Source organism: Mercurialis annua, linkage group LG3, assembly GCF_937616625.2.
Source record: "Mercurialis annua linkage group LG3, ddMerAnnu1.2, whole genome shotgun sequence".
Taxonomy (NCBI): Eukaryota; Viridiplantae; Streptophyta; class Magnoliopsida; order Malpighiales; family Euphorbiaceae; genus Mercurialis; species Mercurialis annua.
The window spans coordinates 3993313-4012000 of NC_065572.1; the positions used below are offsets into that span (position 1 = coordinate 3993313).

General features: G+C 34.0%; 2 protein-coding genes across 2 annotated transcripts; one reads left to right on the plus strand and one right to left on the minus strand.

Annotated features, from left to right (window-relative positions):
• Positions 1-517: 517 nt before the first annotated feature.
• LOC126673345 (uncharacterized) lies at positions 518-14155 on the minus strand. The gene is made up of 32 exons (XM_050367447.2): positions 13957-14155; positions 13745-13832; positions 13543-13651; positions 13241-13339; positions 12868-12910; positions 12615-12686; positions 12418-12513; positions 12043-12279; positions 11356-11539; positions 10710-10821; positions 10539-10625; positions 10254-10392; positions 9873-9969; positions 9717-9779; positions 9475-9584; positions 8821-8925; positions 8144-8217; positions 6998-7073; positions 6059-6292; positions 5571-5642; positions 5193-5264; positions 5031-5095; positions 4828-4930; positions 4594-4725; positions 3884-4027; positions 2988-3095; positions 2850-2900; positions 2704-2781; positions 2219-2332; positions 1748-1944; positions 1546-1615; positions 518-1175 (listed from the first exon to the last, which is right to left on the minus strand). The coding sequence occupies exons 1-32, from the start codon at positions 14041-14043 to the stop codon at positions 987-989; spliced, it is 3507 nt and encodes a 1168-aa protein (XP_050223404.1). The 5' UTR covers positions 14044-14155; the 3' UTR covers positions 518-986.
• A 667-nt stretch (positions 14156-14822) lies between these two features.
• LOC126673049 (pentatricopeptide repeat-containing protein At1g08610) lies at positions 14823-18677 on the plus strand. Its single transcript, XM_050367001.2, has 2 exons — positions 14823-14932; positions 16051-18677. Exon 2 carries the CDS (start codon positions 16205-16207, stop codon positions 17945-17947), a length of 1743 nt encoding a protein of 580 aa, XP_050222958.1. The 5' UTR covers positions 14823-14932; positions 16051-16204; the 3' UTR covers positions 17948-18677.
• Positions 18678-18688: the final 11 nt, after the last annotated feature.

The following is an 18688-nucleotide window of genomic DNA, read 5'->3' on the forward strand; positions in this document are numbered from 1 at the left end:
AAAATAAAAAGGCTTAATGTCTCAAAAAATTCCGATTTTTTAGCCCCTTTCAATTTTTCAATTCTACCATGACGGACGTTGAAAACTTGTCAATTTTATCTTATTTTGCATTTTATCGCTTCAATTATATTCTAATTTTTCAATTTTTGTCAATTTTTTTTATTTAAATGATGAAATCATTTAATTAATTAAGTTTAAAGATAAAATTAAATTTATTTCCATTCAAAAATTTACAAATAAGTCGTTTATTTTTAAAAACTAACTAAAAACTATAATCAAATTAAATTCTTAATTAATTTAACTAAATCTAAATAAATTTTAAAAACATACAATTAATATATGATAGATATGGAGAACGTTTTTAATTTTTTTCCAAATGAAAGACGTTAATTTAATATTTCAGGATACAATTGAAACACAAAAATATAAAATAGGGTAAAACTGACTAGTTTTCAACGTCAGGATAGGATTGAAAAGGAACTAAAAGGTCGGATTTTTTTAAAAAACATTAGGCCAATTAAAAATGAATATCACTCATTGAGTTTATTAAAATCAATAAAAAAATATAATAATTATTACATATTAAATTATTTTTAATTTAAATAAATAATAATTTTCACTCTCAAAATATAAAACATATTTCTCTCTCTTTAAAAATTACTAATACAATTCACGAACCAAAAAGATTTGAGAGAACAAAGAACTTAGGCTGCTATGAAATTGTGGTAGGACAAGAAAATTCATTCTACTAGCTGCTTCCTTGTAGTTGTGTTGCACTGTGGAACATTCTATTTGATGAAATTACTTATCCTAGATCACCCGTCGATCAAATCACATCCGACTGATCTTTGAGTTTGTTATGAACAAACATTGGTCTAGCCTGTGTCTGATCACTTGGCAATCAAATCCTATCCAATCAACTCTCTATCGGGATGAGAAGCTAGAACAAAAATAACAACTGATAATTACACCACGAACTGCATGCATCACACTGTCCGCAAAAACCCACGAACTTCAATCAAGAAGTTGTTTACATTCTTTCTGAATCTTTGGTAATTCATACGATCTAAAGAAGTTGATAGCTGATTGGAGCTTGTGAGGGAATGTATTGCGCTTGTCAGTCTTGATCTGAGTGTCGGATTTGCTTGTGTCTCTATCAACCCGTTCGCTAATTTCTGCATTAAAACAATTACTGGTATTACAATACTCATAAAGGATGAAAAATACTAATAATGCGAGTAACAAAACTGTGGCGCGAGCTTGTAAATAAATATAGTTGCGTTTGGTTTGCTTATTTTATTTAGCAACTGTATTTTTAAAATTATAAAACTAATCATTGTTTATGTAAATTGAATTACTAAATAAAGTAAGAGTTAAAGTAAATCAAATATCTACCACCAGTGTGAACCATCAATTTCAGCTTAAAAGACTCCCCAACAAATGCATTCAGAGACGGAGAAGTCATACTCGAACCAACTCTAAATTCTTTTTGCAATTGCCTTTTGGAGTGCCATTTAAACTTATGCCAGGATATGGAAGAAATACCTGGTATATGTCTTGTTCACAAAGGATCAATGGAAATAGTGCTTCTGCTGCAGGACTGACTAGATCAATGCTGGTAAACACAAACATATAAAACAAGCAAAACTAGCATCAGATATGCATTTAAGATAGATGCCAACTAATCAACTCTACCAATTACACATTGTAAATCAGTTTTAATCTTCACTCAACAGCACATAGTTACCTGTAATCTTCAAAAAGGAGCCAATGCAGTAACAATCTAAGGAAGCGACTCAAAATGCCTTCCTGCAAATTGCCTTGTGGATCCTTGATACCCGTGGCCTGTGAGCCCAAACCTACTTTGCCAGCACGTGTCTCCTTGTAGTGGAAGGAAGCGAGAGCTTTGAGAGCTCTCAGTACCATATTCACTACCTCCGTGTCCTACTCCATCAGAAAGAAAATCTTAATAGCTTAGCGACAAACCTACTACCATACTTTAGAAGGTACCGCAAGCAATTTTCACAAATACAATTGCAGTCAAGAAACCGCATATAGGAATCTAAGTGCCATACTTTCTTTACATCCACTTGAACATAACCATGGAAGGGAAATGAGACGACATACTTGAGCAATAGTTTGTAAAAACTGATAACAATAGAGCACTAATTGAACATACTAGTTGCCTCAAATTAAATGAAAAAAAACAGCCATTCACCTGGTGCCGAAGTCCAAACTCGAGAGTTCCAAGTACATGAGTAAAAGCTTCATTATTTAGACGTGCAACTGTTTCAGGATAAACCTCCAACATATGTGATAGCAATGAGTAATACTGCCCAATTGCAGAGACTGCTCATCAGTTTTTTAATAAAAATACTGGAATATAATTTTTTAGGCTTAACCCATCCAAAAGCCGGTGTACTATTAGCTTTTATTTTATTTGGTCCTTACTATATTTTTTGGTTTTAATTTTTAAAGAGTCCCTTCATTGTTAATTTTGTGTACCCGCGGCCCTTATTTGCATGAATTGTCGTTTTAATTTGCATGAAATGACGGCGTTTTTTATAGTTCCGTCCAAAGAAGAACCACAGGCACATAAAATTAACAGTAAAAGAATTGGTCCCGACCAAGTAACATAGAAGCTAATAGTATAAAGACTTTTGGATGGCTTTAGCCAATTTCTTATGATCAATAAACCCATACATCATGACAAAGCTTGGGGTATTTCAGCAGCTCCAAGGAAATCAACGGTGTAATTATGTGAAGACCAAAGTAAACCACCTGCAATGCAATCCATGAGAAACCAACTGCCATTTGATCATTACACACAACCTTCAGTAAATATTTACCTCAGATATATTTGTCCCCTGTGCCTCAATGGAATCTGATGAAAAGTCGACCTGTAATAACATTCATGATCTTGAGATGGATCAACTCCAATATTTTTCATTTATTCTGATATGCAAGTATAGAAGATGAAGACATACCATGTCTTTGGAACAAAGATTTGAAAGAAGCTGAAGTAGAGCACGCAAGTCTTTATATTTCTCTGTCTTTGCCTCACTAAGTAAGCTGCTTGACAGACTCACCGATATCTGGAAAAATAAAGTAGGTAAAGGAACGAGTCAACAGTAAAATTACTTGACAGTCATCGATCATCATGGAATTTTTTTAAATGGTATTCTTATTCTAATAACAAAGCAAAAAAGCCAGAATAATTTTTTGGCAATTCCAACTCTAAAGATGAACCGGGGGAAAAAACTCTAAAGATGAACCGCAAAGATAATAAGAGGTAAACTTACAAAAGGATATTGCGGAAGTATATAATTTCTCACAATTGACTTGGAAGCAACAAGCAACATGTCTCCCAATAAATTTTGTTTTCAGTTATGGTAGACTAAGAATAGCAAAACATCACTTGCCATGGTGTGAAAAAGAAGCAAGCTTAAATGATATAAATGATCGTGATTCGTGCTTACACAACAAGCAAATTGCAGCATTCTGACATTGCAAGAAGAACAAAGTCAAAATTCAACCTGCTCATGGCTGAAACATCTACCAAAAGCATTCAGCCAATTATGCCTATGTCATTTTGCATGCAGAATTGCGCTTAAAAAACCTTTAAATTTTGGCCTACACTACAGTACATCATAATTGCTGCTGATTATACCATATATACTTCAATACTCTCTTTAAGGGGAAAATCTTAGAATATAACAATAAATAGTCATGTGAGTGAGCATGGAAAAACAGAAGTGAAACAAATTTTTAAAGCAACCTTGATAATTTAATAAAGGTTGGAGATGAAGACATTATTTCACCATGTAAGTAAGGATATCATAGGCTTCCTTCATCAGACACAAGCAACAGTCATGAAAATCACCTTGCCAATATTGTGAGAGGAGTAGAGCTGAAGCAAACGCATGCAGAAATCAACAACAACAGCTGTTTCTTGAGCCTCCAGGTAGGAGATTTGCCCATCAACCCAGTCAACAACAAATTTTAGTAGCAGATAGACAACTGCAGGCTAAGCAGTAATCAAAGATTAGCACCTTCATTAAATCCTATAGCTAACTTAAAAATATGCAGTCAAACAGACTAGGCTTTAATTTTAAGATAACAAACATTTCATAAGAGCAAATCAATGTGACGAGAAATTAATTTTTAAACACGAAAAACCTACATAAATTGCTGAAAAAAAACCCAGAATAAGTCAGGAAAAGAAAGCATTTGTCGACAGTACATTAAAAGCATATGTATGCAAAATAAAAGTTTGACAAAGACAAAAGATAGGAAAAATTAAGTGAAAAACAAATCATCATAAAATTTCCTTGACGAGATGGATTAGCTCAAGCGGTAAGAGCGCCCCACATAATACCAATGTCTTAGTTCGAGTCACCATGGGGGTAGGAGTGAAATACTTTAATCCTCTTTAATTTAGAAAAAAAAAATGTCCCTCTCTATCTAATTTTTTAGAACAGAAGGTATTAAACTTTAGAGTTAATGTTCAGGAGGTGAAATTAAGAACTGGAAAAAAAAGTCACAAATTGCAGGTAATAAAGGAGAATTTGCACGTCAGATTTATAATGGTACCTCATTATTGTACACATCAAGGAGAACCAGAACATAATTTATCACAGAAAATCCCATCTCATAAAGAGCTCTCTGATTCCGAGGTTCTGAGGCATTAGCAGCCCCACGTAGCCGCTCCAACAAGTAACTGACCTACAGAATGTCCATGATGTTATTTAAAAAATTCATCTCCTGTGCAACATAAAATTTTAAATGAATAATAAACCATGTGAACTAGAAATTCATTTCTCTTACTGTTAAAATGACATCTGGTTGTTGAGCAACACTTTTGAGGTTATTCTTCTTACACAATTCCACCAGATAATTTGTCATTGGACCCATGAGATCCCTTACATATCTTCAAGGAAAAAGGAATCAGACACTAACGGCTACTAATGTCTAAGGAAATAAAAAATACAAAGAAACTTAGACAACATTGTAACATGCAGAAGACTCACTGATTAGATGCCTCTGAATTTCTCATTCCAGAAGCACCAAGGACAAGGGTTTGAGCCAATGAGCGCTGAAAAAGAAAATCAGCATTATGGCTATAACTACCAAAAGAAGTAGGAAAACATATTTAATTTAATTCAACACAGAACAACATTTTGAATTCTTACTTGATTATTAGTATTTAATGAGAAAAGGACCTTCTCAGAAACAAAAGCATTAGCTAGTTCACGCCATGAATCCTGTAAATATTTTCACAGATAGTAAAAGATAAAAAATCTGACACCATTAAATACAAGTCAGTCTCATGGCTGTACAGAGATTTGCTTAAAAACGTATATTGCTCTTAAAATTAAGAATGTGACATTATTTCTTATCATTCATATGAGAACCATAACACAGAAGAAAAATGAAACAAACAAAAAAAGATATGAATATAGCCAAATTGATAATAGTACAGGGAAATCATTTGGACCAGAATATAATGGTCCATGATGATATTGAGAAGTGAACAAAATAAATAAAAAGAAAAAGCATATATGACTTACCAATGTGACAAGGTGAATACAAACGTTTTTTCTGCGAACAAGCGCATGAAGTAGTTGGTAGCAAGTGAGACTCTGTAAGACAAAAAAGAACATGATAACTGTAACTTTGACTTTGGCAGGAAATTTATAAAAGCAGGAATAAGATTTAATAATTTGAAAACAAAACAACAGACTCCCCCCACCCTCCACCCCTTTCTAAAGTACATACTTCTACCTGGAGAACCTAAGGATTATGAACAGGCTAAATGGTCAGTCGACCACTCCATCAGGGAGCGAAACTAGATGTGCTTAATATGTCAGTGGTTTAGTAACTCAAGCAAGAGATACAGGAGAAGCATAAATACGAGAAAACTTGAATTAAATTTAACCTGCAAATTTTGCTCGTTAAACTATTCAGACCATACACATTAAAGTAATAAGCAAGGATATGGAAAACAGAGCAGATATTAGTAAAATATCCTACAAGGGAAAAGCCCAATTACTTGTACCTGCAAGTTTTTCTCCCCAGGATAAGACAACAGTGTTGTCACTGAAATGCGAACAATAATGTCAAGCACATTTTTCCCTTGATTATGTTCTCCAAAAAAACTGAACAAAGCTTTTCTGGATTGCAGTTGCTGAAATTGATACTCATTATCATGGCCAGCATTTTTGTTACTATCTTTAAACTCTTCTGGCATTAGATATGTACGAGACCATCTTGCAAGAAACCATATCACAGCCTACATATAACATTACTTCAAGAAGTTAAATTAAGATATCATGGCAGTAAAGCAGAAGAACATGTTAAAAAAATTTAAGAAGGAAAAATAACAAAATCAATGCATTCACATCTATTGATCAATAAATATAAATGGTTTCCAATGTTCCAAACAGTCTAGACTTCTGTCTCGCTGTATAACACCATAATTTGATTTCAAAGAGGAAAATGACATGATAATTGTAATTAGCAAAATGCCTTATGCTTACTGTAAAGAGCCCATGGTCACTCAATAAAAATCTATAATTGGACAAGGTCAACCCAAAATGAAACATTTAGAAGAGATGCACCATATACACCAACATGCATTAGAGATTTCCAACAGTCATAGGTCACACCTCTCAAAATGACTTGTGTGATGGATATAGCCATTTAGGCCTAGAATGGCTCACCTCAAGTTCAAATTTCCTCCATTTTCCTGAAGTCCACTTAGATTTTTTACACCTAAGCAAAATGATATTTAATTCCCTCCAATTTTATCATTTTGCTCAGATGTCAAACATCTAAGTGGAGTTTGAGGAAAATGGAGGGATTTTGGACTTGAGGTGATCCACTCCCAAAATCTAGTACATCAGACATTATATATAGATTCGCACAGCAAAATAGAAGTCAAAACAGAAAGGTTGAGGTAATATATGGCAATAGGAGGCTTAAATCACTGTGCTACCTCCATGAGTCGAGGACTGAAAACTGAACTTCTCATTCCTGGATCTAAACTCTGCTCAGCAAACTTTATTATTAAACTGCAGCAAATGAAAATGGGTAACTCATATTAATAATTTTCATGTTCAGTTGCAGAATTTGAAATAAAAAGAATAGTTTCGAAGAATCAATCTGGTTCTCAATGTAACAGTTATGCCAAGGGATGGACCCAGAGTTGCAACATTGAGGGAGCCAAAATTTTTGTTGAAAAGAAGTCCTTCAATTTCCAAGGCTACAAGCCACAATTAAATACATGATAATTTATTTTTTAACAGGTTTTATTTCATAAAAGAAAGCATCTGAAAATGACTTTCTACATAGGTTGTAAAATTAATATCTTAAGTTGATAATACTATAATTATAATTTGACAAAATAATATTGTGAAGTAATAATATTTTGCATAACTAATTGTCTCATACTTTTATCTTGATGTACCAGTTTACACTTAAAAAAAATAATCTTAGTCAAATGGAGATATATGAAAGCAGGGGAGGGCCAATTTAGAAAAAAACATCTACATATCTCAAAAATGATATCCAAAAAAAAAAAAATTAATTTCAAAGGACTAAAAGTAGTTTCTCCGATCTTGCAGGGGACTTGTCCACCCAGTCTCTGTTTTGCGTACCTACTTGGTTATTGCCCAGAAGACTTATTAATTTAAAATATAACACAAAGTAGTAAAAAGCATTAGGCGGCACTAAAGCGATACATCTTCATATTACCTTTGCCGATGCCCAAGTAAATTTAGACACATTGGCTTGAATATCTTTTTTTTTTATTTAATTTTAGATGTGCGTTGTTATTTCTTTTAATAAATTTTTGACTTAAATATAAGTTAAAAAAAACCCCAAAAGACTTTTCGGATTGAAAAAAAATAATATAAACTCTTAAAAGACTTTTGAACTTCCTAAATATAACTCAGTGCACTAAACTACAAGAAGGCGGTATTATCAAGGACACATAAAAAAATTAGAAGCAACAACAAATACATTTGTTTCATCCTCTATTGTTTGCAGTCTAGCAGAAATTGCAGAACTAGGAAGAACTGCTTTAAATGATAATGTTACACAACCTTCACATTTTTCAATGAGTTGAAGGTAAGAAACTTACCTCGAGAGCACAACAACGGGATGCTTGCTTGCCTCCACAGTGTCCACAAAATGAGTTTGAATGGTATTTGGAACCTGAATATCCATGTGACTCATAATTAGAGACATACAAATCATAAACGATTTGTTTCAGCTATACATACATGATATTTGGAACCTGAATATCCGTAATTATAGACTTATAAACCATAGAATGATTTGTTTCAGAAAAATTTATGCCTCATATTTTCAGACTAAAATTAAACATTGGATGCATTTCAGTAGGAACAAAATAAGGTTATATTTTGGAGTAAACATGTTAACTGAAAGATAATGGTAATACTGTTGGGGTTATCAATGTTCTCTTGACCAAGTATTCAATCATCCGGCATAAGCAACCCCATGCAATCAATAATGGGCATCAAGGCATCGAATCAATGTAAATCAACGATAAAATAAAAGAAAATGCCAGAACTAATGATCATTCATCGACTAGCCATTTCTTTAAAATTTACTTCCGAAGATGAAAAACAATTTGGCAGAGGAAGGATAGCATATGATAAATGATTAATCAATCAGTATAAAAAGCAGAAGCAGGGAGAAAAACTCTAAGCACCTGAGAACTTGAGGATCAAAAGAATAGTAAAAAAAGAAACAGCATTGGATTAAAATAGTGGAACATAAGAAGCAGCTTTGTACCAGAGGTGTTTCTCCCTCCCCTTCATCCGCAAGTACATGCCCAGTTATCAGTAACAATGAGTAAACTTCCTCAAGAGTCGGAATTAGTTCAATGATGCCCCTGCCCTACAAAGAAAGTAAATAACATGAGATAGTTAATCATCATCATTAAGTACTCCTTAACAGTCAAATGCACTCATGCAGAGAAATCATCAGAATCAACAAAGTATAACTGAAACGCATAGCAAAGTCAATTCAGAAAAGAAGAAAAAGCTTTGGACAATGCATTTGGTGGCTAGAAGGTTTTATGTAAAGTAGAATTCTGCTACTGGCATTAATAGTACGAGTTTGTTAAAAAAAAATTGTTGGATAACATAGACACCAAACGAGTGGGGAAAAGGAAAATCAAGATTACTTCAAGCTCACGAGTTCTATCATAAGACTCTATTTCAAAGGGATCAGAACAATCATATAAGGGATGCTGTTGAATTAAAAGAATATGTAGATACAGTTGTAGATAAACAACTTCTTAATTTCCGGACAAGCATTTCAATAAGAATTTGATTCATAATGATCAAATAACAAGACATAATTGGTGCCAGGCGTCCAGCAATTACTTATTACTGTTATTTTTTCAGCAATTTTTTTTCTTTCAAAGTTGATCATATTGAGCACCTGATGAAGCTGCGAAAAGCGCTCGGAAAAAAGTCTTGTTAGTAATGGAATTGTGACATCAACTGCTGCTCTTGCTATAAGAGCATAAGAACTTAATCTTTCATCCATGGCTGCAAGGTAGGATACAAGAAATATTAATCCACTGAACTAATCTAAAAACATCCTGCCAACATCAACTTCAATGTTGACCAAATTTAACAAGTCTTAACAAATCTCAGATTTAAAAAAAAAATAGTCTGTACCAGAAATGGAAGCCTGATTATAATCACATTCATCTTCGTCAAACATTGCTGATGCCGAAGCCACTACAGACGCAAATGCATTTCAAAATGATATGAGGAAAAAATTGCCAAGATAATGTAACAATTCAATAATACAAGGTAAAGAAAAATTCTCACCTCTTAGCTCAGACTCTACAATTATAGCAAATAAATTGGAGGCAGCATTTATCCCTTCAGGTGGAAGCAATGGGTTCCCACCTGTACCATCGGTTGGCTGAAGAAGAATACCAACATAATTTTGATTTGTTGACCGAAATCAAATAATCCCATAAATATAAAATTCGTGTTACAACAAAAAAATGAATATCGTAATCACCGCATAATAGCTCTCAACGCCCGGAATAATGTTTTGAACAATGCCAAATAAATATGAATTTGCAACCCACAAAAAAGGATATTGATGGACAAACTATATTAAAGGAGCAAGATTTTAATATAAGCGGAAGGTTTAAATATCTAAATCAAGTTAACATCACATAGCATTTGAAGTGAATATACCGCAAGTATTGTGGTCCAAGTATCTAATAAGATATCACGTGCCTCCCAACTCCAAGTCTCCTCATCTGTGATATTAGTCATAAGAACTTTGATAACTTCACACATCAAGGTGGATAGCATGGCAAGAGTGCCAAATGGCCTGAACATTGAGGCAACAAAACATCTATATAATACGTCTCTAAAAAATTGCAAAATTTAATCATTATTTTAAATCAATAAACAATTTAGAATAGTGATCAAAGCTCTAAGAGAATAAAAGAAAAAAAACTAGATTCTTCGACTGACCTTATAGATTTTAAGAGTTGGTCAAACACAACTGGGGTTATAACAGTTGCCATAGATAACAATGCACGGCAGCCATCAAGCATCTCGCTAAGAACAGCCAGAATAATTTAGAGGATTGATAGAAATTTTGAAAAGTAATTACAAGATAACGGTCACATATAAGAATATCACCTATCACTTTTCCCAGATTCAATTGCTTGTGAAACAGCATCAGGAGGGTCTATCCACTGTATTATCCCAGAAAGTAGTAGTAGTAAATGTTGTTCTTGCATTTGTCCATTATCTACATCATTAAATAAGTTATGAACTGTTACGCTAGACCAAAAGGAAAATGAGAAGAACTTTTATGGGAACAATAATAGCAGGAGGAATTTAATTTTCTAATTTGCTGAATAGAACTTTAAAAGGTATACCAAAAGTAAAAGATAACTCTTTAATTCGATCAACGTTTGCATGCAAAGCGCAAAAGAATAGAGCCGGGAGCAGAAAGAACTATAATTTCAGCTTCAAAAACGACATCGGCCTTTCGCACCATGCATACATTTCATCGATTGAAATAAGCTAATTTGAAGCTAGTGAAAACTGTCTTTGGACAATAGCTCAACAGGTAAGTAAAGAAGCATAAATTATGGCAGGCCGAGCAGGAGGATAGAAACACTTTTCAGAACATTTTATTCATATATACTTCTAAATTTTTTGAGAAGAAAAATGATTGATCAAAGCAAAAACTGGTTACTAAATAAACCAGGTGCATTCTAAAGATATTATTATCATCACAGAATAAAAGAAATTGAAATATAGGAGAGTAAAAATGTACCAGAAACAAAAATAGTCCCTGTCAAGGAGCAGAATTGTACAATAAGCTTCCTAGCAGTAACTGCAATGGGGCAATCCAGCCAGTAACCTCCATGTGAAAACTTCCCTCTTAATGCTGCATATAAGGCCAAGAGCCATCCAACATGGCCACTTGAAATTAAAACATCACGCCATGCTGGACCAAGCTACAAGAACAGATAATTGATAAAAAAAAACATACGTAATTGAAATAGGTGGAGTTCAAAAATCAAATTGAGTTAATCCATTTATTCAAATAGCATTACGATAATACTAAAGTTGCGAGTAAAATTGGTTGATCTTGATCATTGTTCAATTATTGATTTTAAAACCTAATAGGTATGATTTCATGAGGAAAGTGAAGCAGAAAGAAATTACTATTGCCCAAAATGAAGACAGAACCACACACATCACTCCTAGTGAATGACTTAATTTGGTACTGCAATCTTTAATTTCTATGGATAGAGAATCTTAAGTAGCCATGGAATTCTTGGCTCTCTTCATTGTTATTCAAGAATGACACCTTTTATGAGTAAGCACTCTCAAAAGTAAACTACCTAAAAGTTATTAATCTTGCACCATTGCACGTAGTCTTTTGTATTATCCGCAAATGACAAACCAATAGATCTTCCATGGAAGACCAGAAAAAATTGGTCCAAACATTATTTACCTGCACTACGGTACACTCTGATCTCTTCAGTGAAATATTGTCTGCTCTAACTGCAGATGTGTAAACATCTATACCAGCTTTAGTAGCATATGTATTGTACCGAAAATCCCAGTTCAAGATTTGAAGCATGAGACGTAGTCCAGCTGTACAAACCTTGACCTCAGGTATCTCACGATCAGATTCAGTTATTCGTTTTGTGACACCAATGGCAGCATCTTGCGCCCAGCAATAGAATGTCTGTTTTCAAATAGAAGAAGAATAACAATTACAAAAAAATGGGATAGATCCACAGAATTTATAGCATTCCATGTACTAGATGAGGCAGCAACCAATTATAATGAAGGATTGTATTGTATAAGTAAACATGATTAAGACCTTAAGATAGTCTTGCTCTAATGACCTTCGACACTGTTCATGAAATTCCCTAGGAAGGCCCATGGCAGTAGAAGTAGAAGGTGAGAACTCTGAAACCTGCAAAGAGGAATGTCTAAGTTGTAGGCTCAGCTCATATTCGAAGATTCAAAAAAAATCAGAGTCCATATAAAGCTATAACAAATGAAAGTAACAAGTACCAAAGATTCTAGGAAATTGATTCCAGTAAATTGCACATCTACTCCATGAATTCCAAGCACAGCCTGGTTTACCTGTAGCCACGATGCATAACAGAGCAGAGAAATGAAGAATGCATCGATTCTTTGCAAAAAAAACAATTCATGACAGTGTCTTAGTGCTCTGATCAAACGTGGTAACACTTACATGCGTATAATACTAGGAAAACATAATTAAGAAAGACAAGTCAGACAGATCAAATATAGCAATTTTTACCTGATAAAAAAAAGTTTCTTTCTCAGCAGCTGTAAACTCAAGCCTGCATATTAAAAATAATCAAAATCATCTATATGTCCGCATCAAAATGAATCAACGAACATATATTCAGCTGCTACAACTTGTAATTCTTTGCGAATATGGCCTTGAAGTTACTCAAAGCTTTATCAAGCATTAAACAGACTGACAAATTTCAAAATATAGTTGGATAGTTTATTAACGAGCTCTCATTGCACGTAAGGTTCATAAAGAGCATAGTAAGTGAAAGAAGAAATATAGAGTTGCAATAAATTGTGTACGAACTTTTCAGAGGTTCCACTTTCAAAGCAATTCACTAGACTAGAAAAAGTGATAAATCATATGCAAAACTTACCATCCCCTTTTGATTAATTGAGCAGCTACAGAAGAAACCTTCACTTGAACATACCCCTCTTGTGAACTAGCATGTTGCATAAAATAACACAAACAAAAACTGCAACAAAAGAATAGATAAATAATTTTAATTTTATTTTATTTATATCAACCCAATCTCGATTCTTGTTTCACAAAATTACAATTTCAATTCTCGAGTCGATCCTCGATTTGACAACTATGCGTACAACTCTCCATTACATCATAAACACAACCTATAATGACACTAAACTAATACTAATTTAACACATAATCAAAAGTAACCTTATCAAGCTTTTCTTGTCATCAGCAGCTAGAAAACTCCATTCCCTAATAGCAGCATCACGAATCGCTGCTGCTGCTTGAAACCTCGCATTTGCAAGGTGAGAATTCTCTAACACAACAAATACATAAACTAAATAAACTAAAAATATTTCGCAATCCAAAACTTAAAACACTAAATGTATTTTAAAATTTAAAATTGTACCGAGAATGAACTGGCAAGCCTTGTAGGGATGAGGAGACTGATTTAGCGACAAAATAGTTGCTTCTGCTTGTGCTGGATTCATATGCATCTACAAACAAAAAAAACAACAAAAATCTTAAAATACGTATTTAATTTAGAGAAATCATAAACTAACTTAATAACAAATTCGAAATTAGGTTAAATATAAAATAAGAAATCAGTTCAGTTTAGACCTGAATGGAGGAGCAGGCGAGCTCGATAGCTTGCATAGTGGACTGAAGCTGCGCCAAATCGGCGGGGCCTTGCTGCTGCTGCATCATCGTTGACGATGACGATGATGTTGATGCGGTTGATTAGTGCTTAGTTATTTTTGAGTTTTTGATTGATTGATTGATTGATGCCTTGTTTTGCATTAGAAATGGTATATAGTAAGCAAATGAGGAAGTGTAAAAGAGCGAATGAAGAAGTATATTTTTATTTTGTTTGAAGAGAAGGGCTTAACTGTGAATTTATTGTCATTTGAGGGGACTTTTCGGAAATCAGGGTTTTTAATCGGGTAAAAGTGTATTTTTAATTATTATTATAGATTAATTTATGCGCAAATAAAGTACAAATTAACTTTACATCAATTAAATTAATTATTAACTATTATTAAAATATAAAAAATAAATAATTAATAGATTCAAAATATCACAAAAATAATAATTTATTATTGAAAATTAAAACAAACAATTTAAAATAACTTATCAGCAAATATTAAATTAAATTAAAATATTAATTATATTAATTTATTTAAATGTCAATATTAACTAAAAACTTGAAACTACAGCAAATATTTTGTACATTTTTTTAACAACATTTTATATTTTTTTGTAAATTTGTATTTTATGAATAACGATAATGGACTATACAATACCAAAAGTTAAAAAGAATTAGAAAATATGATATTTTTAAACATTATATTTAAATTTTTAGAAACAAAAAAGATTGAGATTTAATATCCAAATCACCCAAAAAAAAATTTATAAAGGAACTCAAAATTGACAATGTCAAATCTATAGGGACCAAAAAGAAAAATAAATTATAGAGCAAGTACATAGCTGCAATTTCAATGAATTGATATACCCTAGTCAGCTTCGTCAACAAAATGAAGAAACGGTTGTCCCTCTGAGCTTACAACTTCACAAGACAACACAAAACCAAGCACAGGTATGTAATGGCTTCTACCGCAAATATTCTCTGTTGGTTTCTTAATTTTGTTCTCTTTTAGTAGTTTAAGCTCTCCATTTCTCTAATTTCACATTGAATTTGTGAACTATAAAATCATTATTTTTGCTTTTAGTATCTTATATTTGCTTTGCTTTAACGGTTTGATTGTGGATTGAATTTGGGGAGCTGTATTTCAGAAAATCAGTGATATCTTCAGGAAATGAGAGAGTTTTGCACTTTTGGTCTTATAGTTAATTCATTTTTTTTGGAAGTTATCTTAATTTGAGTTGATTCCGCTTTGTTATTTCATGAGTTATGTGTATTTTGTTTCCACTGCTTATGTTCTAGGTAGCATGCACACTTCATTCAATTAACATGTCCCGTTTCGGAAACGGATATTTGACTTTTAGGACACAAAATTTCTTTTTTTACAAAGAAAACCTTAAAACACTGTTTCGCTGTGTCCGTAACTGAGTGTCCCGTTTCGCCGTGTCCATGTCCGAGTGTCCTGTTTTGCCGTGTCCGAGTGTCCCGTTTAGCCGTTTCTGTGTCCGAGTGTCCCGTTTAGCCGTGTCTGTGTCCGAGTGTCCCGTTTAGCCGTGTCCGTGTCTGAGTGTCCTGTTTTTCTGTGTCCGTGTCCGAGTGTCCTGTTTTTCTGTGTCCGTGTCCGAGTGTCCTGTTTTTCTGTGTCCGTGTCCGAGTGTCCTGTTTTTCCGTGTCCAAGTGTCATGTATTTCCATGTCCGAATGTCCCATTTTCCATGTCCGTGCTACCTAGCTTATGTTTAAAACTGTAACATCAGTTAATTTCTTTTCCCCAAAAGTTACTCTGCATCTAATCAGTTCATGTATGAAACTAATGGTCATGGTTTTTGCAAAATTTACTCTGCATCTAATCTGTTCATGTATGAAACTAATTATCATGGTTTTTGCAAATTTTACTCATTATGGTTTCTCCTTTGTGGGACTTTATTTCTAAGGTGTTTTGACTACATCTAATAGCCGCTGTTGTTATTTTCAATTGTTCATGTTTTTTGCCTTTATTTGTTTTTATTGGTATTTGTTTTTTGTTTCTTGGTTTAAGATTCTTAATTTCATATTGTTGGTAATTTTTTTCAGTGCTACTGAATTACATTGAGAAAAGTTGTAGAATCTTGGAAAAGGTTTCACTTTGAGGGGGTAAAGAAACTAAGTTTTGTTGTAGAAATTCCTCTGCATGATTGATGCCCATATAAAAGGAAATAACTGATATTTACATGAGTTGGTGGGCAAGATGACTTATACAGTTTCACCTCAGAACTCTGGAGTTGAAATTCGTTGCTTGCATACATGCTTTACACAACCCAGGACCAGTTGTTCAAATGTGAAAGCATCAACTGTTGATCTGAATTTTTTTTCGAAATGTAGTCACGGAAATCAATCATGTTTGCAGTGCAGAGATCTTCTTTTAGGAAAAAAATCGTTGTCTTTGCGATGCAGAGGATTGCAAAGAAGTGTTTGCATTGATAAAGTTAATGAAAATACTCATGATGATGAGAGCACTGAAACTCATATATTGAGTGTTGGGAAAAAGTTTGGTGAGCAACTGAGCACTAAGAACCATGGATCTCCGGTACTGTCTACTGATGGACCTTTTGTTGACAATGATGAGGAAACTAACAATGCAATCCTTCAGCAATTATGCAACAAAGGAAGGGTGATGGATGCACCCAGGCTGATCGATATTATGGCACGTAAAAGCCAAATACCCGACTTCATTTGCTGCACAAACTTAATCAGGGGCCTTATCAAAATCGATCGGATAGATAAAGCTGCAAAGATTCTTAAAATCATGGTCATGTCAGGTGGGGTTCCAGATGTTATCACCTACAACATGATGGTTAGTGGTTTATGCAAGAGCGGAAGAATAAGATCTGCAATTGATGTCTTGGAAGAAATGAGCATGAGTGGTTGTCCTCCAGATGTGATTACTTACAATACGATAATCCGTTGCATGTTTGATGGCGGAAATCTTGAACAAGCTGTCAGATTTTGGAAGGAGCAACTAAGAAAGGGATGCCCTCCATATCTGATAACCCACACGATTCTCATTGAGCTAGTCTGCAAGCATAGTGGAACTATACGGGCTATGGAAGTATTAGAAAATATGGCAATTGAGGGCTGTTATCCTGATCTTGTTACCTACAATTCATTGATAAATTTCACTTGTAAACAGGGGAATTATCAAGATGCAGCACTTGTCGTTTCCAATATGATGTCTCATGGAGTGGAACCCAATGCTGTAACGTACAATACACTTCTCCATTCTCTCTGTAGCTGTAGGTTATGGGATGAAGTAGATGAGATCCTTACAATTATGAAAGAAACATCGCATTCTCCCACTGTTGTTACTTACAACACACTAATTAATGGATTGTGCAAGTCTGGCATTGTGGATCGAGCCATTGAGTTTTTTCATCAAATGATATATGAAAATTGTTCGCCCGACATTGTTACTTACAACACACTCCTTGGTGCACTATGTAAAGAAGGAATGTTGGATGAGGCTCTTCAAGTACTTAGCTATTTAAGCGGCACAAGCTGTTCTCCTGGTTTGATAACTTATAACACTATGATTGATGGATTGACTAGAAGGTGCTTTATGGACAAGGCAATGAACTTATATAATCAGATGATCAAAATTGGGATCACCCCTGATGGCATTACTCATCGGTCATTAGTTTGGGGATATTGCTTGGCAAATCAATATGAGGAAGCTGTGGAGATACTTAGAGAGATGGGTAAGAAAGACCACAGGATCAATGGTAATGCTTATCAATTGGTGATTGATGGATTATGCAAGAGTAAGAAGACGGATATTGCGATAGAAGTTCTAGAAATTATGATCTCGGGTCGATACAGGCCGGACGATGGAATTTATTCTACTATCATTAAAAGTTTGGCAGATGCTGGAATGAATGAAGAGGCAAATGAATTGCATCAGAAGTTGATAGACAGGAAAATTCTTAAAGATTAAACCGCAGAGCATACTCAATAGAATATGTTAGAAAGATTAAGCTTGCTCTAGTTTCTTCATAGGGATATAACGCATGAATGTAGCTTTTCTTTGCCATACTTAGAGGTAAGGTTAGGAAATTTTGCAGTATAAACTATAGAGAGCATGTCTGAATCGAATTTCACATGCAGCTGTTGTGTGCCTCGTCGAGTTTTTTTTTCATGTTATAATGTGTGCAATGAAGAAGCACCGTAATACAAATTGCAGAATTTGGAAAAGGATTCTTGTTAATTCTTGAGGTAGCGATCCCATATTCATCTTTTTCACAGGTTGACAACATAGTCGAAAGGTAGATTGTGGGAATTCGCTTCTTTTAAACTAATGAATGATGCAGCTGACAGTTTCGAAGCCCAGCCAGAGATAGGGCTGTGATCGAGCTGAGTGGGAGCTTCGGCGTGTTTATGTTCAGCGTGTTACATGAATGAGAGATGTTCATCTTTGGTTCGAGCTCGGTTTGGGCTTTGAATACCGAGCTCAAACTCAGTTCAGTTGATTTTTGTAATGTTAAATGTCTGGCTCAGATTAGACTTGGGTTGTTCGTTCATATAGATGCTAAGCGCCCGAAATTTGTTACCTAGCGGCTCTTTTTAATTTTGGAATTCATACACTTTAGAAATGTATTGTTAATTTGGTTTCTCCTTTGACATATTTCAGGGACATGTTGAGAGGTCTTTATTGTTTTAGTTTGCTATCTCCTGTGTG

Bases quoted from the DNA above. Each gene is read 5' to 3' on its own strand.
- LOC126673345 (XM_050367447.2), bottom strand. From the start codon at position 14,043: ATGATGCAGCAGCAGCAAGGCCCCGCCGATTTGGCGCAGCTTCAGTCC. The intron at 12,687-12,867 runs GTAAAAATTGCT...TCGTGGCTACAG, and splicing joins AAGAAACTTTTTTTTATCAG to GTAAACCAGGCTGTGCTTGG. The intron at 8,218-8,820 runs GTACAAAGCTGC...ATGGATATTCAG, and splicing joins GGGAGGGAGAAACACCTCTG to GTTCCAAATACCATTCAAAC.
- LOC126673049 (XM_050367001.2), top strand. From the start codon at position 16,205: ATGACTTATACAGTTTCACCTCAGAACTCTGGAGTTGAAATTCGTTGC.